This window comes from Artemia franciscana, chromosome 1 (assembly GCF_032884065.1).
Source record: "Artemia franciscana chromosome 1, ASM3288406v1, whole genome shotgun sequence".
Classification (NCBI taxonomy): domain Eukaryota; kingdom Metazoa; phylum Arthropoda; class Branchiopoda; order Anostraca; family Artemiidae; genus Artemia; species Artemia franciscana.
In genome coordinates, this window is record NC_088863.1 from 29482118 (window position 1) to 29500520 (window position 18403).

Consider the following 18403-nt stretch of genomic DNA (forward strand, 5'->3'; position numbering starts at 1 on the left):
TGTCTGTGTGTCTGTCTACTGACGTCATGTTTGTCAACTGACGTATCTATATATATAAAAATAAGTTGTCTGTGTGTCTTTCAAGTGACGTCACTGTCCGCATATGACGTCTGAATTATTTCATCATATATCAATTCAAAAACGAATGTATTCAAGCCGAAGTAGCTCAGTTGGTAAAGCGTTATGTTCCAGGTTCTAGGTCCGAGAGGTTCCAGGTTCGAACCTTGGCTTTAGCGAAATAAAAAGAAATAAAACTAAAAACTAATAAAAAGACTAAACAAACTAAAAAAACTAAAAAAATTCTGTGTGTCTGTCGAGTGACGTCACTGTCCGCATATGACGTCTGAATTATTTCATCATATACCAATTCAAAAACGAATGTATTCAAGCCAAAGTAGCTCAGTTGGTAAAGCGTTATGTTCCAGGTTCTAGGTCCGAGAGGTTCCAGGTTAGAACCTTGGCTTTAGCAAAAATAAAGGAGGAAAAGAAAACTAAAAAAAAAGGTAAATGTATTCAAGTCGAAGTAGCTGAGCTGGTAAAGCGTTATGTTCCAGGTTCTAGGTCAGAGAGGTTCCTGGTTCGAACCTTGGCTTTAGCATTAATACAAAAGAAGAAAAAAAAACTAAAAAAGGTAAATACTACAAAAAAAACTAAAAAAGAAAAAAAACTAAAAAACTGAAAAAAAGGTAAAAAGAAAAAAAATAAAAAAAAAATAAAAAGAAAAAGAAAAAAAAACTAAAAAAGCCAAAAAAGGTAAAAACCAAAAAAAAACTAAAAAGAAAAAAGGAAAAAACAAAAAATTTAATAAAGGAGAAAAAGAAAACTGAAAAAATAAAAATAAAAAAACTAAAAAAGGTAAAAACTACAAAAAAAAACTAAAAAGAAAAAAGAAAAAAAACCAAAGAAGCTAAAAAAAGGTAAAAACCAAAAAATAATAAAAAGAAAAAAAAGGAAAAAATTTATTTCATCAAAAACCAATTCAAAAACGAATGTATATACAGACCGGGACACCGGGATACAAATGACGACCGGGACACAGGGAATATAAATGACGACCCGGAAAATCAAAGAGATATTACAGACTTGGACACCGGGATACAAATGACGACCGGGACACAGGGAATATAATTTTTATAATGACGACCGGGACACCGGGACACAGGGAATGTAAATGACGACCGGGACACTCAAAGAGAAATTACAGACTGGGACACCGGGACACAAATCACGACCGAGACACAGGGAATATAAATGACGACCGGGACACAGGGACACGACTACAATGGCGCGTAACTAATATGGCGCATATCGACTTACGACACAGGGAATATAAATGACGACCGGGACACTCAAAGAGAAATTACAGACTGGGACACCGGGACACAAATCACGACCGAGACACAGGGAATATAAATGACGACCGGCACACAGGGACACGATTACAATGGCGCGTAACTAATATGGCGCATAACGACTTACGACACCAGGACACAGGGAATATAAATGACGACCAGGACACTCAAAGAGAAATTACAGACTGGGACACCGGGACACAAATCACGACCGAGACACAGGGAATATAAATGACGACCGGGACACAGGGACAGAACTACAATGGCGCGTAACTAATATGGCGCATAACGACTTACGCGCGAGGGGGGCTTGGGGGCGTTAAGTGCCTCCACCAACTATGTGTTGGCGTGGCGCGAAGCGCCACCCCAACAGCTAGTTTTATATAATCAAAAAGCTCGTGGTAACGAACTGTAAGTAAGGAACGGCCCTGCTCAATAGTAATCAAAACTCTAAAAAACAGAATTTTGATACAAATAGATACATCAAAGGAGTCGGATTTTTATGTTGATTTTAAGTATATAAGTTTTGTCAAGTTTAGTGCTATCCGTCAAAAGTCACGAGCCTGAGAAATTTTGTCTTATAGTCAAGCAAGGGGAATCCCCCCTAAAACTCATAAAATCTTAATGAAAATCACAAAATCAGATTCAGCGTATCAGAGAAGCCTACTGTTGAAATTTCAAGCTCCTATCTGCTAATCTTGCTCCTATCTTGGCAGAAGAAAGATCACGGATGCGTGTTAATTTGTTTTATTTGTTTTTTCTCCCCATGGGTGATCGTATCGACCCAATGGTTCTAGAATTTTGATAGAGGGCTCATTTGAACGGAAATTGAAAGTTTTAGTGCCCTTTAAATGACCAAAAATTGGATGGTAACTAGGCCCCCTCCCAAGTTCAAGTTTTTTTTCAAAGTTACCAGATCAAAATTTTGATATAGTCAAAAAATTGGATTGGAATTAGGCCCCCTCCCATGCTCATGTTTTTCTCAAAGTTACCGTGTCAAATTTTTAGATAGTCATTTTGTTCAACTTAATTGAACTTTCTAAGAATTATATCTTTGAGGATGACTTTATCGCCCACAGTCCTTGGGGGGGGGGAGCTGTAAGTTATGAACTTTGCCCATTGTTTACATATAGTATTGGTTATTGGGATGTTTCATGCGGCTATTTTCTGGTAAGGGGGGGAGGGGGTTAAGGGGGGGGGGGGAGGGGGTTAAGGGGAGGGGGTTACGCGGGTGGATTTTTCAATGGAGAAATTTTTAAAGGGGAAGAGAATTTTCATTAAGGGGTGCTGGTGGATTTCCCAGCATTATTTAAAAAATCAATCAGAAATTAAATACAAAACAAGTTTTTTCAACTGAGAGTAAGGAGCAAAATTAAAATTTAAAACAAACAGAAAATAATACGTGTATGAGAAGTTTCGTCCCCTCGTCAATATCTCGCTGTTTACGCTAAAGTTTTTTTTAAGTAATTTCAAAAGAGCTATTTACTCTAATTATACGGCTTTTGGGATTCAGGGGGCATTCCTGAAGAATAAGAACAAAACATGAACTTTAGCATAAAGATTGAGGTATTAACGAGGGGGAAAACCCCCCTCATATTACGTATGTGAGGGAGTTTCTTCTCCTCGTCAGTACCTCGCTCTTTAAGCTAAAGTTTGAATTTCCGAAATAAATGGTAATTTATTTGTATTATTTTTCGGCCAATCCTAGTATTTAATATTATCTTAAGCAGCTTCTTAACTATGATTTTTATGTGATAATAAACCAAAGATATTGTAAGTTTTCAGCTTGTGGCTGTTATTAAATTAAAAAAAAGTTTTTTCCCAACTGAAAGTAAGGAACAACCGTGAAACTTAAAAAGAAAAGAAATTATTACGTATATGAGTGGATTGCCCCCTTCTCAGTACCTCATTCTTTGCACTAATGTTTGACTTTTTGTTCCAATAATTTAAGAATGACTCCTAACACACAATGACCGCTTAATTAGAATAATAAGCATATCACAAACTTGCAAAACTTTTAGCGTAAGAAGCGAGGTATTGAGGAAGGGGCAACTCCATCATATACGTAATAACAGCCAAAAGAAAAGTCTGACAATATTCCGGTTCAAACAGTTCGTGGTAACGAACTGTAAGTAAAGAACGACCCGGCTCTTAGTCTTACCCATCAAAGGAAAATTTTTCTTATTTTCTAAAAAGAGAAAACACTCCCTTAAAATTTACTGACCTTAATGTAAATCACACCATTAGATTCAGCGTATCAGAGAACCCTACTGTTTAGGTGTTAAGCTCCTATCTGCAAAAATGTGGAATTTTGTATTTTTGGCCTAACAAAAATTATGGATGCGTGTTTATTTGTTGTTGTTTTTTGTTTGTTTTGTATTTGTTTTCTTCAGAGATGATGACATCAACCCAGTGGTCGTAGAATATCATAAGAGTGCTCATTCGAACGGAAACTAAAAGTTCAAGTGCCCCTTTTTAAGTGACCACAAGTTGGAGGGTAACTAGGCCACCTACACCGCCACTTTTCCCAAAATCGTCTAATCAGAATATTTAGATAGCCATTATGTTCATCATAGTTAAAAGCCCCAATATTTATGTCTTGTGTATAACATGACCCCCTTCCCCGCACAAACCAAAGGGAATGGTTCTTAAGTTATAAAATTTGTCCATTTTGTTAATTGTTTTTGGGGTGTATGCATGCAATTTCGGGTGGGGGGGGGGACAAATTTTCTTGCTGGTGCTTTTTTTCACGGGGAAATTTTCCATGGGGAGGGAAGTTTCCAGGGAGTGAAATTGTCAGGGTAAATTATACACTACAGGAATTTGCCAAAATTTTTATGCAAAATCCTTTTTATATGTCTTGCTTTCTCTTTTCCGTCTCAATTTTACGCGCGGACTGGTTAAAATTAATTGTTCTGGGTAAATTTTTTCTGGGATTGAATTGTCTAGAGCGGGGCTTCTTTAACTATGGGTCGCGACCCCATTTGGGGTCGCGTAGTAAAATTATGGGGTCGCGAGTGATAAAAATACAATTTAACAAAAAATGTTTTTTAACTTGTAAAATTATCGTTATAAAGAAAAATAACAATCATTGTAGATAAATATATCATAAAATCTTCTTGTTCGGAAAGACTGTTTCCTTACAAGAATTTCTATTCCGATCATTTCTATTCCGATCATTATAATATCTTGTATAAATTTACTATGAATCCGAAGATGTTATAGAGATTTATAAAAAATGTAGATTTATTTTTGTCAATCTCTTAAAACTGAAATAATCCTGATAAATATTATCAACAAAATTTCTAAATTGTTATAGTGTTATTTCGAAGAAACTATATATACATTTCGTGTTATTTTCATTTAGCCATTGTATGATTGTGATCGAAGTGCATGTTTCCGAATTAGTCAGTTTAACCCTTTCGCGACCGACGGGACCTTACAGTCCTGGCATGTAAAAATCCTTTGGGCGCTTCTTAATTGATTGATAGCACCAGAATTGAACGATGTGCTTTGGGATGCTGTTAATTTCATAAATTTTATTAAGATCCATGCCCTTAACAGTCGCTTATTTCCAAATCTCTGTAAGGATACGGATTCCAACTACACAACTTTGTTATTACATGCAAAAGTAAAATGGTTGTCAAGAGGTCAACGTTTAAAAAGATTATCAAACAGTTCGTGGAAACGAACTGTAGTAAGGAGCGACCCGGCTCAATAGTAACCAAAACTCTAAGAAACGGAATTTTGTTAGCAATAGCTCCATCAAAAGAATCGCATTTTAATGCTGATTTTAAATATATAAGTTTAATCAAGTTTAGTTTTACCCATCAAAAGTTACGAACCTGAGAAAATTTGGCTTATTTTAGAAAATAGGGGGAAACACCCCCTAAAAGTCATAGAATCTTAACGAATCACACCATCAGATTCAGCGTATCAAAGAACCATACTGTAGTAGTTTCAAGATCCTATCTACAAAAATGTGGAATTTTATATTTTTTGCCAGAAGGCAGATCACGGATGCGTGTTTATTTGTTTGTTTGTTTGTTTTTTGTTGTTTTTTTCTCCCCAGGGGTGATCGTATCGACCCAGTGGTCCTAGAATGTTGCAAGAGGGCTCATTCTAACGGAAATAAAAAGTTCTAGTGCCCCTTTTAAGTGACCAAAAAATTGGAGGGCACCTAGGCCCCCTCCCACGCTCATCATTTTTCCAAAATCATCGGATCAAAATTCTGAGATAGCCATTTTATCCAGCATAGTCGAAAAACCTTATAACTATGTCTTTGAGGACGACTTACTCCCCATAGTCCCCGTGGGAGGGTCTACAAGTTACAAACTTCAACCTTTGCTTACGTATAGTAATGATTATTGGGAAGTGTACAGACGTTATCAGACGGATTTTTTTGGTTGGGGGGGGGGTAGAGTTGTTGAGAAGAGGGGGATATGTTGGGGGAAATTTCCATGGAGTAATTTTTCATGGGGGAAGAAAATTTCCATGAAAGGAGCGCAGGATTTTCTAGCACATTAAAAAAAAAAAAACAAAAAAAAACATGAAAAAGTTTTTTCATCTGAAAGTAAGGAGCAGCATTAAAACGAACAAAAATTACCACGCATATGAGGGGATTCGTCCCCTCCTCAATACTTCACTCTTTACGCAAAAGTATTTTCAGTGATTTCAACTATTTATTCTACGGCCTTTGTGATTAAGGGGTCATTCTTAAGGAATTGGGACAAAACTTAAGCTTTGTTGTAAAGAGCGAGGTACTGCTGAGGGGATAAACTCTCTCATATACGTAATAAAAACATACGAATGCAAAAGTCCGTTACGTAAGCCAATTCGTAAGTTACGTATATCTTTTACTAATAAAAACGTTTGTAAAAAATTAAATGTTCTAGTTGCCTTTTAAAGTAACCAAAAAACTGGGGGGGGGGGACTAGGCCTCCTCCATCGCTCCTTTTTTCCCAAATTCATTCGATAAAAACTATGAGAAAGCCATTTAGCCAAAAAAATAAATATGCAAATTTCGTTTTAATTATTCATATACGGAGAGCCAAAATCAAAACATGCATTTATTCAAAAACGTTCAGAAATTAAATTAAAAAAATAAGTTTTTTAACTGAAAGTAAGGAGCGACATTAAAACTTAAAACGAACAGAAATTAATTCGTATATGAATGGGGCTGGTCCCTCCTCAACGCCCCGCTCTTTACGCTAAAGTTTTTTACTGTTTTAAAAAGTAGAGTTGAGAGAAAGTGTCAAACTTTAGCGTAAAGAGCGGAGCGTTGAGGAGGGACCAGCCCCTTTCATATACGAAGTAATTTCTGTTCGTTTTAAGTTTTAATGTCGCTCCTTACTTTCAGTTAAAAAAAACTTGTTTTTTTTATTTAATTGTTATTAAAGGACGAGATCGAAATATTTTTAACTGAACGAAAATGTGAATTTGCTGGGTTTTTTTTCAAAATGAGTTGTGGCTATCCAAGCTGTGTTATTTGTCAGATATTTTTGAAAAGTTAAACGATCTTAACTTGTCTCTTCAAGGAAAAAATTGCGATATATTTACTTCAGACGATAAAATTGAAAGTTTTATTAAAAAGATCAGCATTTGGAAAAGTAGGATCGAAAAAAATTCGTTCGAAATGTTTTCAAGTGTCGACAATTATGTAATTGAGAAAATTAATCGTAAAACTTTTATTGCAAAAACTATTGTAGATCACTTAAAAGGGCTAGAAATACAGTTCCGGACATGCTTTATATTAAATATTGATTTACAAAAAATAGTTTGGATTCAAAAGCCGTTTTGGATTGGCTTAAGTGAGATTGATCATCTGCCACTTAAAGCTCAAGAGGAATTTGCTGAGCTTTCGTGTGACTCAAACTTAAAACTACAATTCAAGAAAAAAAAGCCCTTGACTGAATTCTGGATCGGAACTAGAACTGAATTTCCCACAATCGCCGATATGACGTTAAGTGTACTTCTGCCATTCAACACCACATTATTATATGAAGTTACTTTCTCAGCTCTAGCACACATTAAATCCCAATATCGTTCAGCGATAAAAATGTTGAAGAGGTCTTACGTCCAGCAGTTTCAAACATTACACCAAGATTTGATTTGTTATGCCATAAAAAAAAAACAAAAAACAGGCACATCCATCTCATTAAATTTTTAACGTAAACTTTAATTTAATATTTACCACGCGATGACTTGGATATATTCGAGAGAATTAAGACGGTCAGGATCCACTTTTGTTTTTGAAACTGTAATAAAAACATTTCTATAACATTTTGTGCAAATTTCAGTTTTAGATTTTTATATGTTTCAAAACAAATTCTAAATTTACATATTTTCATATACATATGCATATTGTTACCTAATAAATATATCATCATAAAATTATTTTTCTTTTATATTCGTTGGGGTCGTTAAGAAATTCGCAATCATAAATGGGGTCGGGAATTACAAAAGTTTAAGAAGCCCTGGTCTAGAGGATATTTCCATGGTGAGAGCGTTTCTCCGTGGAGGTGGGGTCAAATTTCCTGGCATTATTTAAAGAACAATCAGAAATTAAATAAAAAACAAGTTTTTTCTACTGAAAGTAAGGAGCGACATTAATGCTTAAAAAGAACAGAAATTATTCCGTATATGAAAGGGGCTGTCCTCTCCTCGGTGCCTCGCTCTTTCCGCTAAAGTTTGCTTCTTTCTCACAGCTCTATTTAAAAAAAAAATTAACGTAAAGAGCGTGGTGTTGAGGAAGAGACAGACCCTTTCATATACGGAATGATTTTTTATGTGATAATCAACCAAAGATATTTTATGTTTTCGGCTTACAGTTGTTATTGTATAAAAAACAAGTTTTTTCCAACTGAAAGTAAGGAGCAACAGTAAAGATTAAAACGAAAAGAAATTATTACATATGTGAGAGGATTGTCCGCTTCTCAGTACCTCACTCTTAATGCTAATGTTTGACTCTTTGTCAATCATAACAATTTAAGAGAAAATTTAAGAATGACTCTTGACACACAAGGATAGTTCAATTAGAGTAATTTTTTTTTTACAAATTCACAAACGTTTTAGCGTAAAGAGCGAGGTAAAGAGCGAGGAGGGGGCAACTCTCTCATCAGCAAGAAAAGTCAGAGAAAACTGCAGTTCAAACAGTTCGTGGTAACGAGCTGTAAGTAAGGAGCGATCCGGCTCAATAGTAACTGATACTCTAAAAACTTTTTTTTTAAGAAATGAATTTTGATACGAACAGATATGTTAAAAGAATCAGCTTTTTATGCTGATTTCAAATATGTAAATTTAATTGAGATGAATTTAATCATCATAGTTGAGAGGTCCAATAACTATGCCTTTGGGTATAGCATGACGCCCCCACGGCCCCAGGGGAAAGGTCTTTAAGCTATAAAATTTGCTTATTGATTAAGAGTAATGTGGAGTGGTTGAGAGTAAGTGTCTGGGGTAAATTTTCCCAGGCATTGAATTGTCTAGAGGATATTTCCATGGTGAGGGGGTTTCTCCGTGGAGGTGGGGTCAGATTTCCTGGCATTATTTGAAAAATGATAAGAAATTAAATAAAAAAACAAGTTTTTTTTTAACTGAATGTAAGGAACAACATTAACACTTAAAACGAACAGAAATTATTACATATACGAGGGGGATAACACCCTTGTGAATACCTCTCTCTTTACGCTAAAGTTTCCTTTAGTACTTTCAAAAGAGTTATTTATTTTAATTAAACTGATTTTGCGATTCAGGGGTCATTCTTAAAGAAATGGAACGATATTTGAACTTTATCGTAAAGAGTGAGGTATTGACTAGGGGGCAAGCTCAATATTATACTTGATAATTTCTTTTCGTTTCAAGTTTTGATGTTGTTCCTTACTTTCAGCTCGAAAAAACTTATCTTTTTTATTTAATCTAAAGTAGGGGCAGCCGCTTGCTAATTCCGACAATTAAAATATTTAAAGGTGTATAAAATCGGGGTTACTGATTGCAAATAACGGTGTTAATAGAAATTAATAATATAACGTAGATAAGCAAATCTATTCTGGGTCTTGGAGATTATTGCTTGCAAAACCATTTTGCAGAGCAAAACTTAATACCAATAATATAGGTCGAAGGAAACTGTGAACTAATAATTGTTGATTTAATGCCTCACCTCCCCCCCCCCCACAACGAAAAAAAAATGAAAAAATACCTGTTGCAATGCAGTTCATCTGTGTTTTTGCAACCAAGGAAAAATGTCAAAAAAATTCCCAAAACACACCTCACAACTAAATTACGAATTTGTTCGATTTTCTGAATCAAATTTATTGCATATTGCTCAAGGTAACATAATTAGCATCCTAATATCCTGACTTTAAATCCCAAAGAGCACCTGCCTGGGAACCAAAGACCCAAATTTAGTGAGACCCAATAGTCAGGCATAGGTATCTCTAATAATAGAATATGGAATCAGAGACTTTGCTCTAGCGTCTAGAGCATAAAGAACCAGAAGCCTTCGGTATATTTTTTTTTCATTGAGTCACTTCGTGTGGAAGGAATGGTTGTAGAAATTTTGGAAGGAGCTTATTTGATTGGAAATTGAAAGTTAGAGTGCCAACAACCCCTGAGGGGCAAATAGTCCCATGCATTCCCTTTTTTGCTACCACTCTGTAACCTCTAAAGTCATTCACTCAAAATTTTGGGACAGCCATTTTTTCAAAGTATTCGAAAAATCTAATAAATATTTTTCTGGGGATTACATTGGGGCTAGGGTATGGCCTATGGTCTTGGGCGAGGGTCGTAAACAATGCAAATTGGCAATTGTTAAAACATGTGTCTCATATTGGAAAAGGGAGGCTTTCTTCATGGGGGTAGTCTGATTGGCTTGAAACTTTCAGTGATCGTCCTCAAGGTCAAAAGTTTATTTATCCTTTACGGCAGGGGGAGCGAGTTGAGGCCTGGAAAAGGTTAAAAAATATTTATCCCTGGTGAATTTTAAACGTCCAGCAATAAGTCAATGGGTTAAGCTGAACCCGATGCACAAAAAATATCAGGTGTATCCCCCCACCAAATAAAAAAGGTCCAAACAGGATTGAAAATACATTTCCTTATCACCCCAATACTTAGAACCCTCGGACTAAGGGGACCTCAATGCACTTGTTTCCTCGGTCACTTCCCGTGCAAGGGTGGCCAGAAATGCCTGAGAGCTGTCTTATTTTGACAGCTTTTTCTGTCTAGTATTGTCCAATCGCCTAATAAATACGAGTCCTGGGATGACAAGAACCTCACAATAATCTGTGGCAAGGTTCATAAGCATTGCATACTACAAATTGTTTGCACATAAATTTCAAAATGGATGCTGGGTGCTTGTTTGATGTTGGGCGTACGACTGGCTCGTAGTTTTCAAGGATCTGTCTCTAATTAAGAATGACTAAATAGTTTGTCATGGGGGGAGGGGTTAGGGGCTCCTGGAAAAGGCCAAAAACTGTACGTCCCTGATTAGTTAGAAACTCACGGCCGTAAGCCTATGGGCCAAAAGGTGACTTGATGTGCAGAAAAAGGGTATGGGACACGTCTCCACCCCCCATAATATTTGTTTTTTTCCCCTGGAAAGTTATAGCAATTCAATATTTCAGGTGTCCCCGCGTGTGCCAGCATTGGTAAATTCCTAGTGAATCCCAGCACTTCAGAGTTGATATCTCGTAAAAACTGGAAGCAAACGTACAAAATTGCCGCAATCAAAAGTATTTGCTGTTACTTCCCAGTTATCTAATGCTTCCTACTCACATAGCCCTCCTACGCCTCGAACCATGTTTTCACTAATTATTCTATGCTGAATTGTGTATTTTTGGAGAAAAAGATGAGAAACCAAACGAAAGGAAATTTTCTCAGCAATTACACCTGGATAACATTAGATGGAAACTTGCACAACATTAAATTTTTACTGCAATGTAAAATAATTTCCAGATGACCAAATACATAAACTGATTTGTGGATAAAGCTAGAGTAAGTTTAAAAACGACAACTACAAGAGTGTATCTATTCCATCTACAACATTAAAGCTGCTTAAATAGATAATAATATTTTCAAAGTTGTTTTCTAACGAGAAAAATGCCTTTAATACTAAGCAAAGTGCAAACTTTTGTCTCAGAAAATCAGAAACAGACGGTAATCACACGAGACTAATATCGTTTTATTTCAGGAAAAGAGCTAATTAAACTTCAAACTAATTTCCTGTATATGCCTATTCCTACCTTTCAAAACCAGACCATAATTCCTTCAGATAAAGCTGAGGAGTTTAGTTTGAAGTTTTAAGGCTGCATAAAAACGTCAATTAGTGTTGTGACTCAAAGAAGGAAATATATAAAAGGAAAAATACCCAAAATATCTTTGTTGTGGGGGCTTTATCTTTTAATTCGCATTGTCCATTATGCATAATTGGACGGAAAGGCAAGGAATCATTTTATAGCTAACTGTAAGCCGGAAAGATGAAAGAAAAGATAAAAACGTAAAAGGAGCATTAAGAACAATTGCGAGCTTCTTGTTTTGAAAAAATCATTGACATTTTTATATTTTTTCTAACATCAATTTAAGCAATAAATGACCTAACACTTACCCAGTCACTAACCAAAACTTCAACGATACATCAAGAAGCGCAAACAATCGAAAACACATCATTAGGGTTGGCTCTGCACTTTTTATGGATACACCTCTTTAAGATTCAGTTAAACATATATGAGAAGGCAGAGTCACTTCACTACTTGCTCCACTACAAATTGTATCCAATAGTAAAGGTAAAGTTTAGATTTCCAGCAATTGAAGTCGTTCTGCGCCGAAACAAGATGAAAATTTTCTCCTCAGGCTATCAAGTTATAACAATGATCGGAAAAATAATAAATATTTAGTGTTGGAACTCTCCTTGAGAAAACACTATAAAATTGTTAAAAGGGGGAGGATGACTTGGGAGGCTACATCGGGCAATGTAGCTGGAGGGGGTGCCGTGGCTGGGGGACTAGCCCCTTTAATCAAATTTTTCACTTTGATTCAGTTTTTTACCAACAATTGAGTCAGAAAGGGTGTACTGTAATAAATTTTTCCCCGGGAGCAACCAACCCTAGGAATAGCTCTGTATACATCCTCTTTGCATTTTTAAAAGCACTTTTATTTTCTTCCCACCGTTTTTTACCGTTTGCCGCTAAATTAATCTAAGAGTTTGTGCCAATGAGTGGCAACTTGACTCAATGGTAATCGAAATTCTAAGAAAGTTAATTTTTATAATAAACAATGCATCAGAGGAATTAACTTTTCATGCTGATTTCAAATCTATAAAATTCATTAACTTTAATGTTACCCATAGAAAGCTGTGAGCCTGAGAAAGTTTGCCTGATTTTAATGAAAAATAAACGACCAGATTCACCCCACTAGAAAATCCTACTATAGAGGTTTAAAGCTCCTATAAAAAAAATGCGGAATTTCATTCTTTTGCCAGAAGGAAAATCACGGACGTGTGTTTTTCTTTATTTGTGTGTTGTTGTTTTTTCAGCGGAATTCGGAGTTCAAATTGAACTAGTTGCCCTAAAAGATTAGGAGAGGGTCCATTCGAACAAAAATGAAAAGTTCTAGTATATTTTTAAGTGACCATAAATATTGGCGGGCAACTAGCACGACTCCCATGCTCTTTTTTCCCCAGGAACGTTCGAACAAAATCTTGAGATAACCATTTGAGTCAGCATAGTTGAAAGATCCAATAAGTATGCCTTTGGGGGTGATAAGGCCCCTGTAGCCCCTTGGGAAAGGTCTGTAAGTTAAGCAATTTGCCCATTGTTCACATACAGCATCTGTAATTGGGAAATATTTGGAATTTTCTCTCGAGGGGGATTTTCTGCAGGAAGATTAGACCCTAGAAAGACACTAGATCCCAAGACCCTAGAATCAGACCATTGATCTTATTTTCTCGACCTATCTTGTTTTTTATTCTTTATCAATGCCTAGTATAAGACTTGAGAATTCCTTAATTCGATAAACCATTGAATTACCTCTTATGTTTTATGCAAAAGATTCGGGCATTTTTTTGAATTACTAACTATTTATGTTATTCTGTTGGCGGAACTTTGGTTTCTTATTTGTTATGACAAGTAGCAACATTTACAATAAAAATTAATAGCTTAAATAATATGGTTACAAAGTATCCAACTTTACAATGAAAATTTGAAAATAAGCTATTGTGAGAATTTTATAAGATTATTGTTAAAAGAAAAAACACAGTATTGAATAATAACCAGAAGAGATTTTACCAGAAAACAAACATTTTTAATGAACTATGCAAAAAGTTGTTTTACTTTATTTATTCCAGACACCAAGCAAGTACAAGTTCCATTGAGAGACTAAGCTTATCACTGTTTGCCAGGCTATGACTGAAAGGATGGCAAAGAGAAAATGGTCAGCACAATGAAATGGAGTTTAAACAAATGTGAACTTGCGCGACATAACGCAATGGATAATAAATAAAATTCAACCTTTTTATAATTAAAAAAAACTCTAAAAATATGAAGATAACTTCCAAGGGCGGGGATATACACTAGTAATATAGACAAAGATTGATTACGAAGTAAAAGCCGATTCTCATGCAAATACGTATGACTTATCAAGGGGGATTTCCCCCTCCTCAACACCTCGCTCTTTACGCTAGAGTTTTTCAACATTTAAAAAAAATAATTATTGTTCTAAGTAAAAGACCCTCGTGTTGACCCAAGTTTTAATATTGCTCCTTACTTTCAGTTGAAAAAACTTGTTTATTTTTTAATTTAATTTCTGATTGTTTTTCAAATAACACCAAGAAATATGGCTCCACCTCCACTGAAAAATCCCCCTTCCACGGAAATAATCTCTCGAAAATTCAATTCTAATGGAAATTTACCCCTGACAATTACCCTTAAGAACTCCACGCGTGGAATTGATTCAGTAAAGAGAGAGCAAGACTAATAGAGAAATTTCGAATGGGAATTCTGGCAAATTCCCCCAGTATACAATTTCCCCTGTAAAGTTCACCCCTGGAAAATTCTTTCTCCATGGAAAACTATCCCTGTTCGAAGTCCCCCGGGAAAACTTTGTCCTCCCTTCCTCACCCGAAAAATGTTTGCACACTTTCTAAAATACTAGATACTATATAAATACTATACATAAACAATGGGCAAATTTTATAACTTAGACCTTTCCCCAGGGCCCATCTCCTAAAACATAGTTATTAGGCTTTTGAACTATGCTGAACAAAATGGAAATCTCGGAATTTTGATCAGACGATTTTGGCAAAAAAGTGGCGTGGGAGGGGGCCTAGTTGGCCTCATTTTTTTTGTCAATTAAAAATGGCACTAGAACTTTTAATTTATTTTAAAATGAGTCCTCTATCGATGTTCTAGACCCGCTGGATCTACACGATCACCCCTGGGAAAAAAAATAAATAACCAACAAGCATTCGTGATCTTTCTTTTGGCAAAAAGTACAGAATTCCACATTTTTGCAGATAGGAGCTTGAAACCTATACGGCAGGGTTCTCTGATAAGCCGAATCTGATGATACGATTTTCATTAAAATTGTTTGAATTTTAGGGGGTTTTCCCCCTTTTTTGAAAATCAGGTAAATTTCTCAGGCTCGTCACCTTTGATGGGTATAGCTAAACATAACAAACTTAAATATTTAAAATCAGAATAGAAATTCAATTCTTTTGATAAATATATTGGTATCAAAAGTCCAGTTTTTAGAGTTTCAGATACTATTGAGTCGGGTCGCTTCTTACTTACAATTCGTTGCCACGAACTATTTGATTGTTGCTCCCTGGCTCCAAGTGTGGTTTATAAATAAGGCACTTATGTCTTATAGCCACCACACAAGAATTTAACATAGGTTAGGTTTATCTTAATGAAATATACCTAAATGTGATGAAAATATAATACTTTAGGAATAACATTCTGGAAACTACAACCGAGAATTATGGGAATCAGGCTGCCCAGAACGCATTATATTAAATAGTATTTAAAGGATATTTAGCTTAACCTAACCTAGCCAAAATACCAAATCTCTATATAAAATTGTAATTGAGATAAACCTACATTGTAGTTTATCTCTCTCAGAATAAGCTGATTATCACCGAGTACATACTAAAATACAGAATAAAACCGGTTCTACTCAGACCAAGAACTTGATTGTAGTGGCTATAAGACATAAGTACAATAAATAAGAATATATTCTTCGGTCATTTGAAATTTTTGAAAGAAAACTTACAGGAAATATTCATATAAAAAGACAAAGTAATTCAAAATTTTATTGGAAAAACGTGCAACAGTATTAAAATCGTATGAATGTTAAAATTATAAATAAATGTTACAATAATGACATACCAAAGGGGAATGGAAAAATTCTAGGTTATAAATATGCACTATTCAAAAAGAAAATTGAAGTACAATTTCTCAAAAAGAAAAAGGCACTCTAAATTACAATCAATGAAATAGCTATCATTTATTTTAAATAAAAAAGAGAGAAACAGGCAGTGGAGATTATTAGAAATAATATGCACTACGTCTAATTTCCCTAGACAAAGACAGAAAAAAAATTACGACAATAGAAGATATTTCGGAACACAGTTAGCAATGTCATGTACTGTTACGGTCTTACAGGATATTCAAGACATCTAACTGTTTTCTTTTGATATTTGTCTCATCTTTGGCTGCTGTTGTTCCTTGGAAAAATAAAACGTGTTCTTATAGCTTTTACTATTGTTAGACTGCCTTGACAAGTAAATATTACTCCTACGAGTATATGACCATATTTGTGAACCTGTGGTTCATGTGTAATAATATACCGATAGCTTAAACTCGAAGGTGGGGTAACCAATTTTAAAAACAATGGATCTTATATAGTTTTTAAATGTAATATTACACTTTCTAAAATCACAATTGAAGTCATATGCAAAAGGGTACCTTCACACATTATTATTGAAATTGGGATATTTTGAGATACATCATAGAGGAATGGAATATAATGGAAGTAGAGTTTCGCTTTTACGCTTCGTAGACACTTGTACCGTGTAGGATTACTGTAATCAGCCAATGTCTATTCATAATCTTTTCAGAGGTAGACATATCTTCCGTAACCCTGTCTGCGAAGGAAAAACTGCACTGGGTGGATTTTAAGAAAGAAACATAAGATACAGGATTTTCGCTAGAACAGTGATTGTACACTTGGTGACTTCAATTTTATCAGAGCAAAAGTCGAAGATGCAACGGCATGTGCTAGGACAAAACACTGTGTGATTGTGCGCATGTCTATGCCCTGGATAAAAACACTCAATCACAGAAAAATCCATCCCAAAACTGGTTAAAAATTTGACTGGTGTAATAAGGTTTTTTCAGGGAATTTGACTTGCAACTAAATTACCTTAGTTACAGTGGCAAAAAATAAGGGCATGACTTTTTCTTTTCTGTGGTGGAAAAACAGCCCATTTTTGTCACTTTCTCCACACTAAGCAGTTTTGGGAAAAATTTTAACAAAGCCCCCTCTTTCAGAGTAGGACAAGGAATATTTTGAATATTGGAATGTAAGCAGATGGCAACAAAAATTGAATGAAAAATTAATACTAGAAATGTTCTAATAAAATCTAACGACACGCCTATCATGACACTTGTTGCGCCGATCTAGAACAGTGAAGAGTGGGCTGTTGCAAATCCACATTTGAAACAGCAGTTTGATGAAAAATACTAGAGAGGCTAGGGACACTTCTTAGTTTCCCAACAGTCGGCATCGTTCCACATGGGTTAGGGCTCTTATATATAACATTTTTTCTCATATATATTTGTTTTTCTTCATCCTCAAGTCGCTGATTCCATTGGTGTTTCTTTCTTTTGTAAAGTATCCATGCGGCTAAAACAACTGTAACATTAAGAGTAACTAGACCACAAATAATCCCAACAGTGTTAGGGTTGAATATGCAAGACTGCTTCTCAATGTTAAAACCTAAAAAAAGAAAAAGAAATTAGAAAGTAGGGGAACTGTTATCATGATCTTGTTAATTCTGTCTGCAAGATATCGTCAGAAGAAAAACAAAATTATACTTTTAACCATTTATACATGGCATAATTTCATTTATTATAGCTACTTTGGGATTATCCCACTCATTTCTTGCTATTTGCTTCAAAAATTTGGAATAGGTTTAATATTTGACTTGAGTTTCATAACCATATTTACTTTTCCATCCAGCTAGGAAAAAAAGCCAGGGGCCTTAAAGAAAAAATTCTTTATTCTATATTTTGTACAACAGGATTTAAACATACTGAATTTATCATTCAGTAGTAATAAAAAAATTTCAGGACGCTGCACAATGAATCTTTTTATAGCGGCATTTCTCTTATATTATTTTCAACGTTTTTTATTCCTGTTCTTCAGTAGCTTTTGTTTAATTTTCTTTGCTTCAATCCAATGCCGTCAATCAGTCCATCTAAGTCGATAATAATATTTACTTCGGTCTAGTCTACTTTTGAGAGAGTTTTAAGCATCTTTAAGGTCATTTTGTCCCAGTCTAATCAAGGAAGTCTTGTTATCTCTTCTCACGATAGCTCATTAGTTTAACTAGTGTGGGGATTTATCTGTATTTTTCTAGAAAAATCAAAGAAGTTATTCAAACATTAGGTTTCATTAGGTTTCAACATTCAGTTTCGCTCGCAAGACGTAGAATTTGAACTGATGGCCCTAAAATGAGATTTTGTTCAGTAAAGCTTCAGGAGTAAAACATGAAGAGAAACGTCCAGCATATAAAAATCAGATAGAATGACAAAGTTAGGCAGAACTATTTTAGTGGTACAAAGAAAGAATGTCTGAAGAGCTAGAGTTCAAAGCCAGTAGGACTTCCAGTAGGCTTTTTTACTGTTCTGAATGCGAATGATAGACTATAGCCACTAATCGTACTCCTGGATTACCTTGTTACTGTATATTTCTTGTATCTTACCGTCTTATTACATTGAACGGCTTGTTTAGAATGATATTGTCTAGCTGGTCAATGTTGACAATGGTTGAATAGA

General features: G+C 35.2%; 2 protein-coding genes across 5 annotated transcripts in view; both read right to left on the reverse strand.

Annotated features, from left to right (window-relative positions):
- Positions 1 to 13745, reverse strand: part of LOC136028307 (glycine receptor subunit alpha-2-like) — a 131784-nt gene extending 118039 nt beyond the window's left edge. The window contains exons 1-2 of one of the 3 annotated variants that reach the window (XM_065706071.1): positions 13676 to 13745; positions 11953 to 12198 (exon numbers count right to left, since the gene is read on the reverse strand). In XM_065706071.1, coding sequence (XP_065562143.1) covers positions 11953 to 12014 — 62 coding nt within the window. In that variant the 5' untranslated portion in view covers positions 12015 to 12198; positions 13676 to 13745. Of the gene's footprint in view, positions 1 to 11952; positions 12199 to 13630 lie in introns of all 3 variants that reach the window. The other 2 variants (XM_065706078.1, XM_065706087.1) reach the window with 2 other exon arrangements.
- Positions 13746 to 15654: 1909 nt separating this feature from the next.
- Positions 15655 to 18403, reverse strand: part of LOC136028245 (uncharacterized) — a 306509-nt gene continuing 303760 nt past the window's right edge. For both annotated transcript variants that reach the window (XM_065705985.1, XM_065705977.1), the window contains exon 31: positions 15655 to 17342. In XM_065705985.1, the coding sequence (XP_065562057.1) occupies positions 17002 to 17342 (341 nt within the window). In that variant the 3' untranslated portion in view covers positions 15655 to 17001. The remainder of the gene's footprint in view (positions 17343 to 18403) is intronic.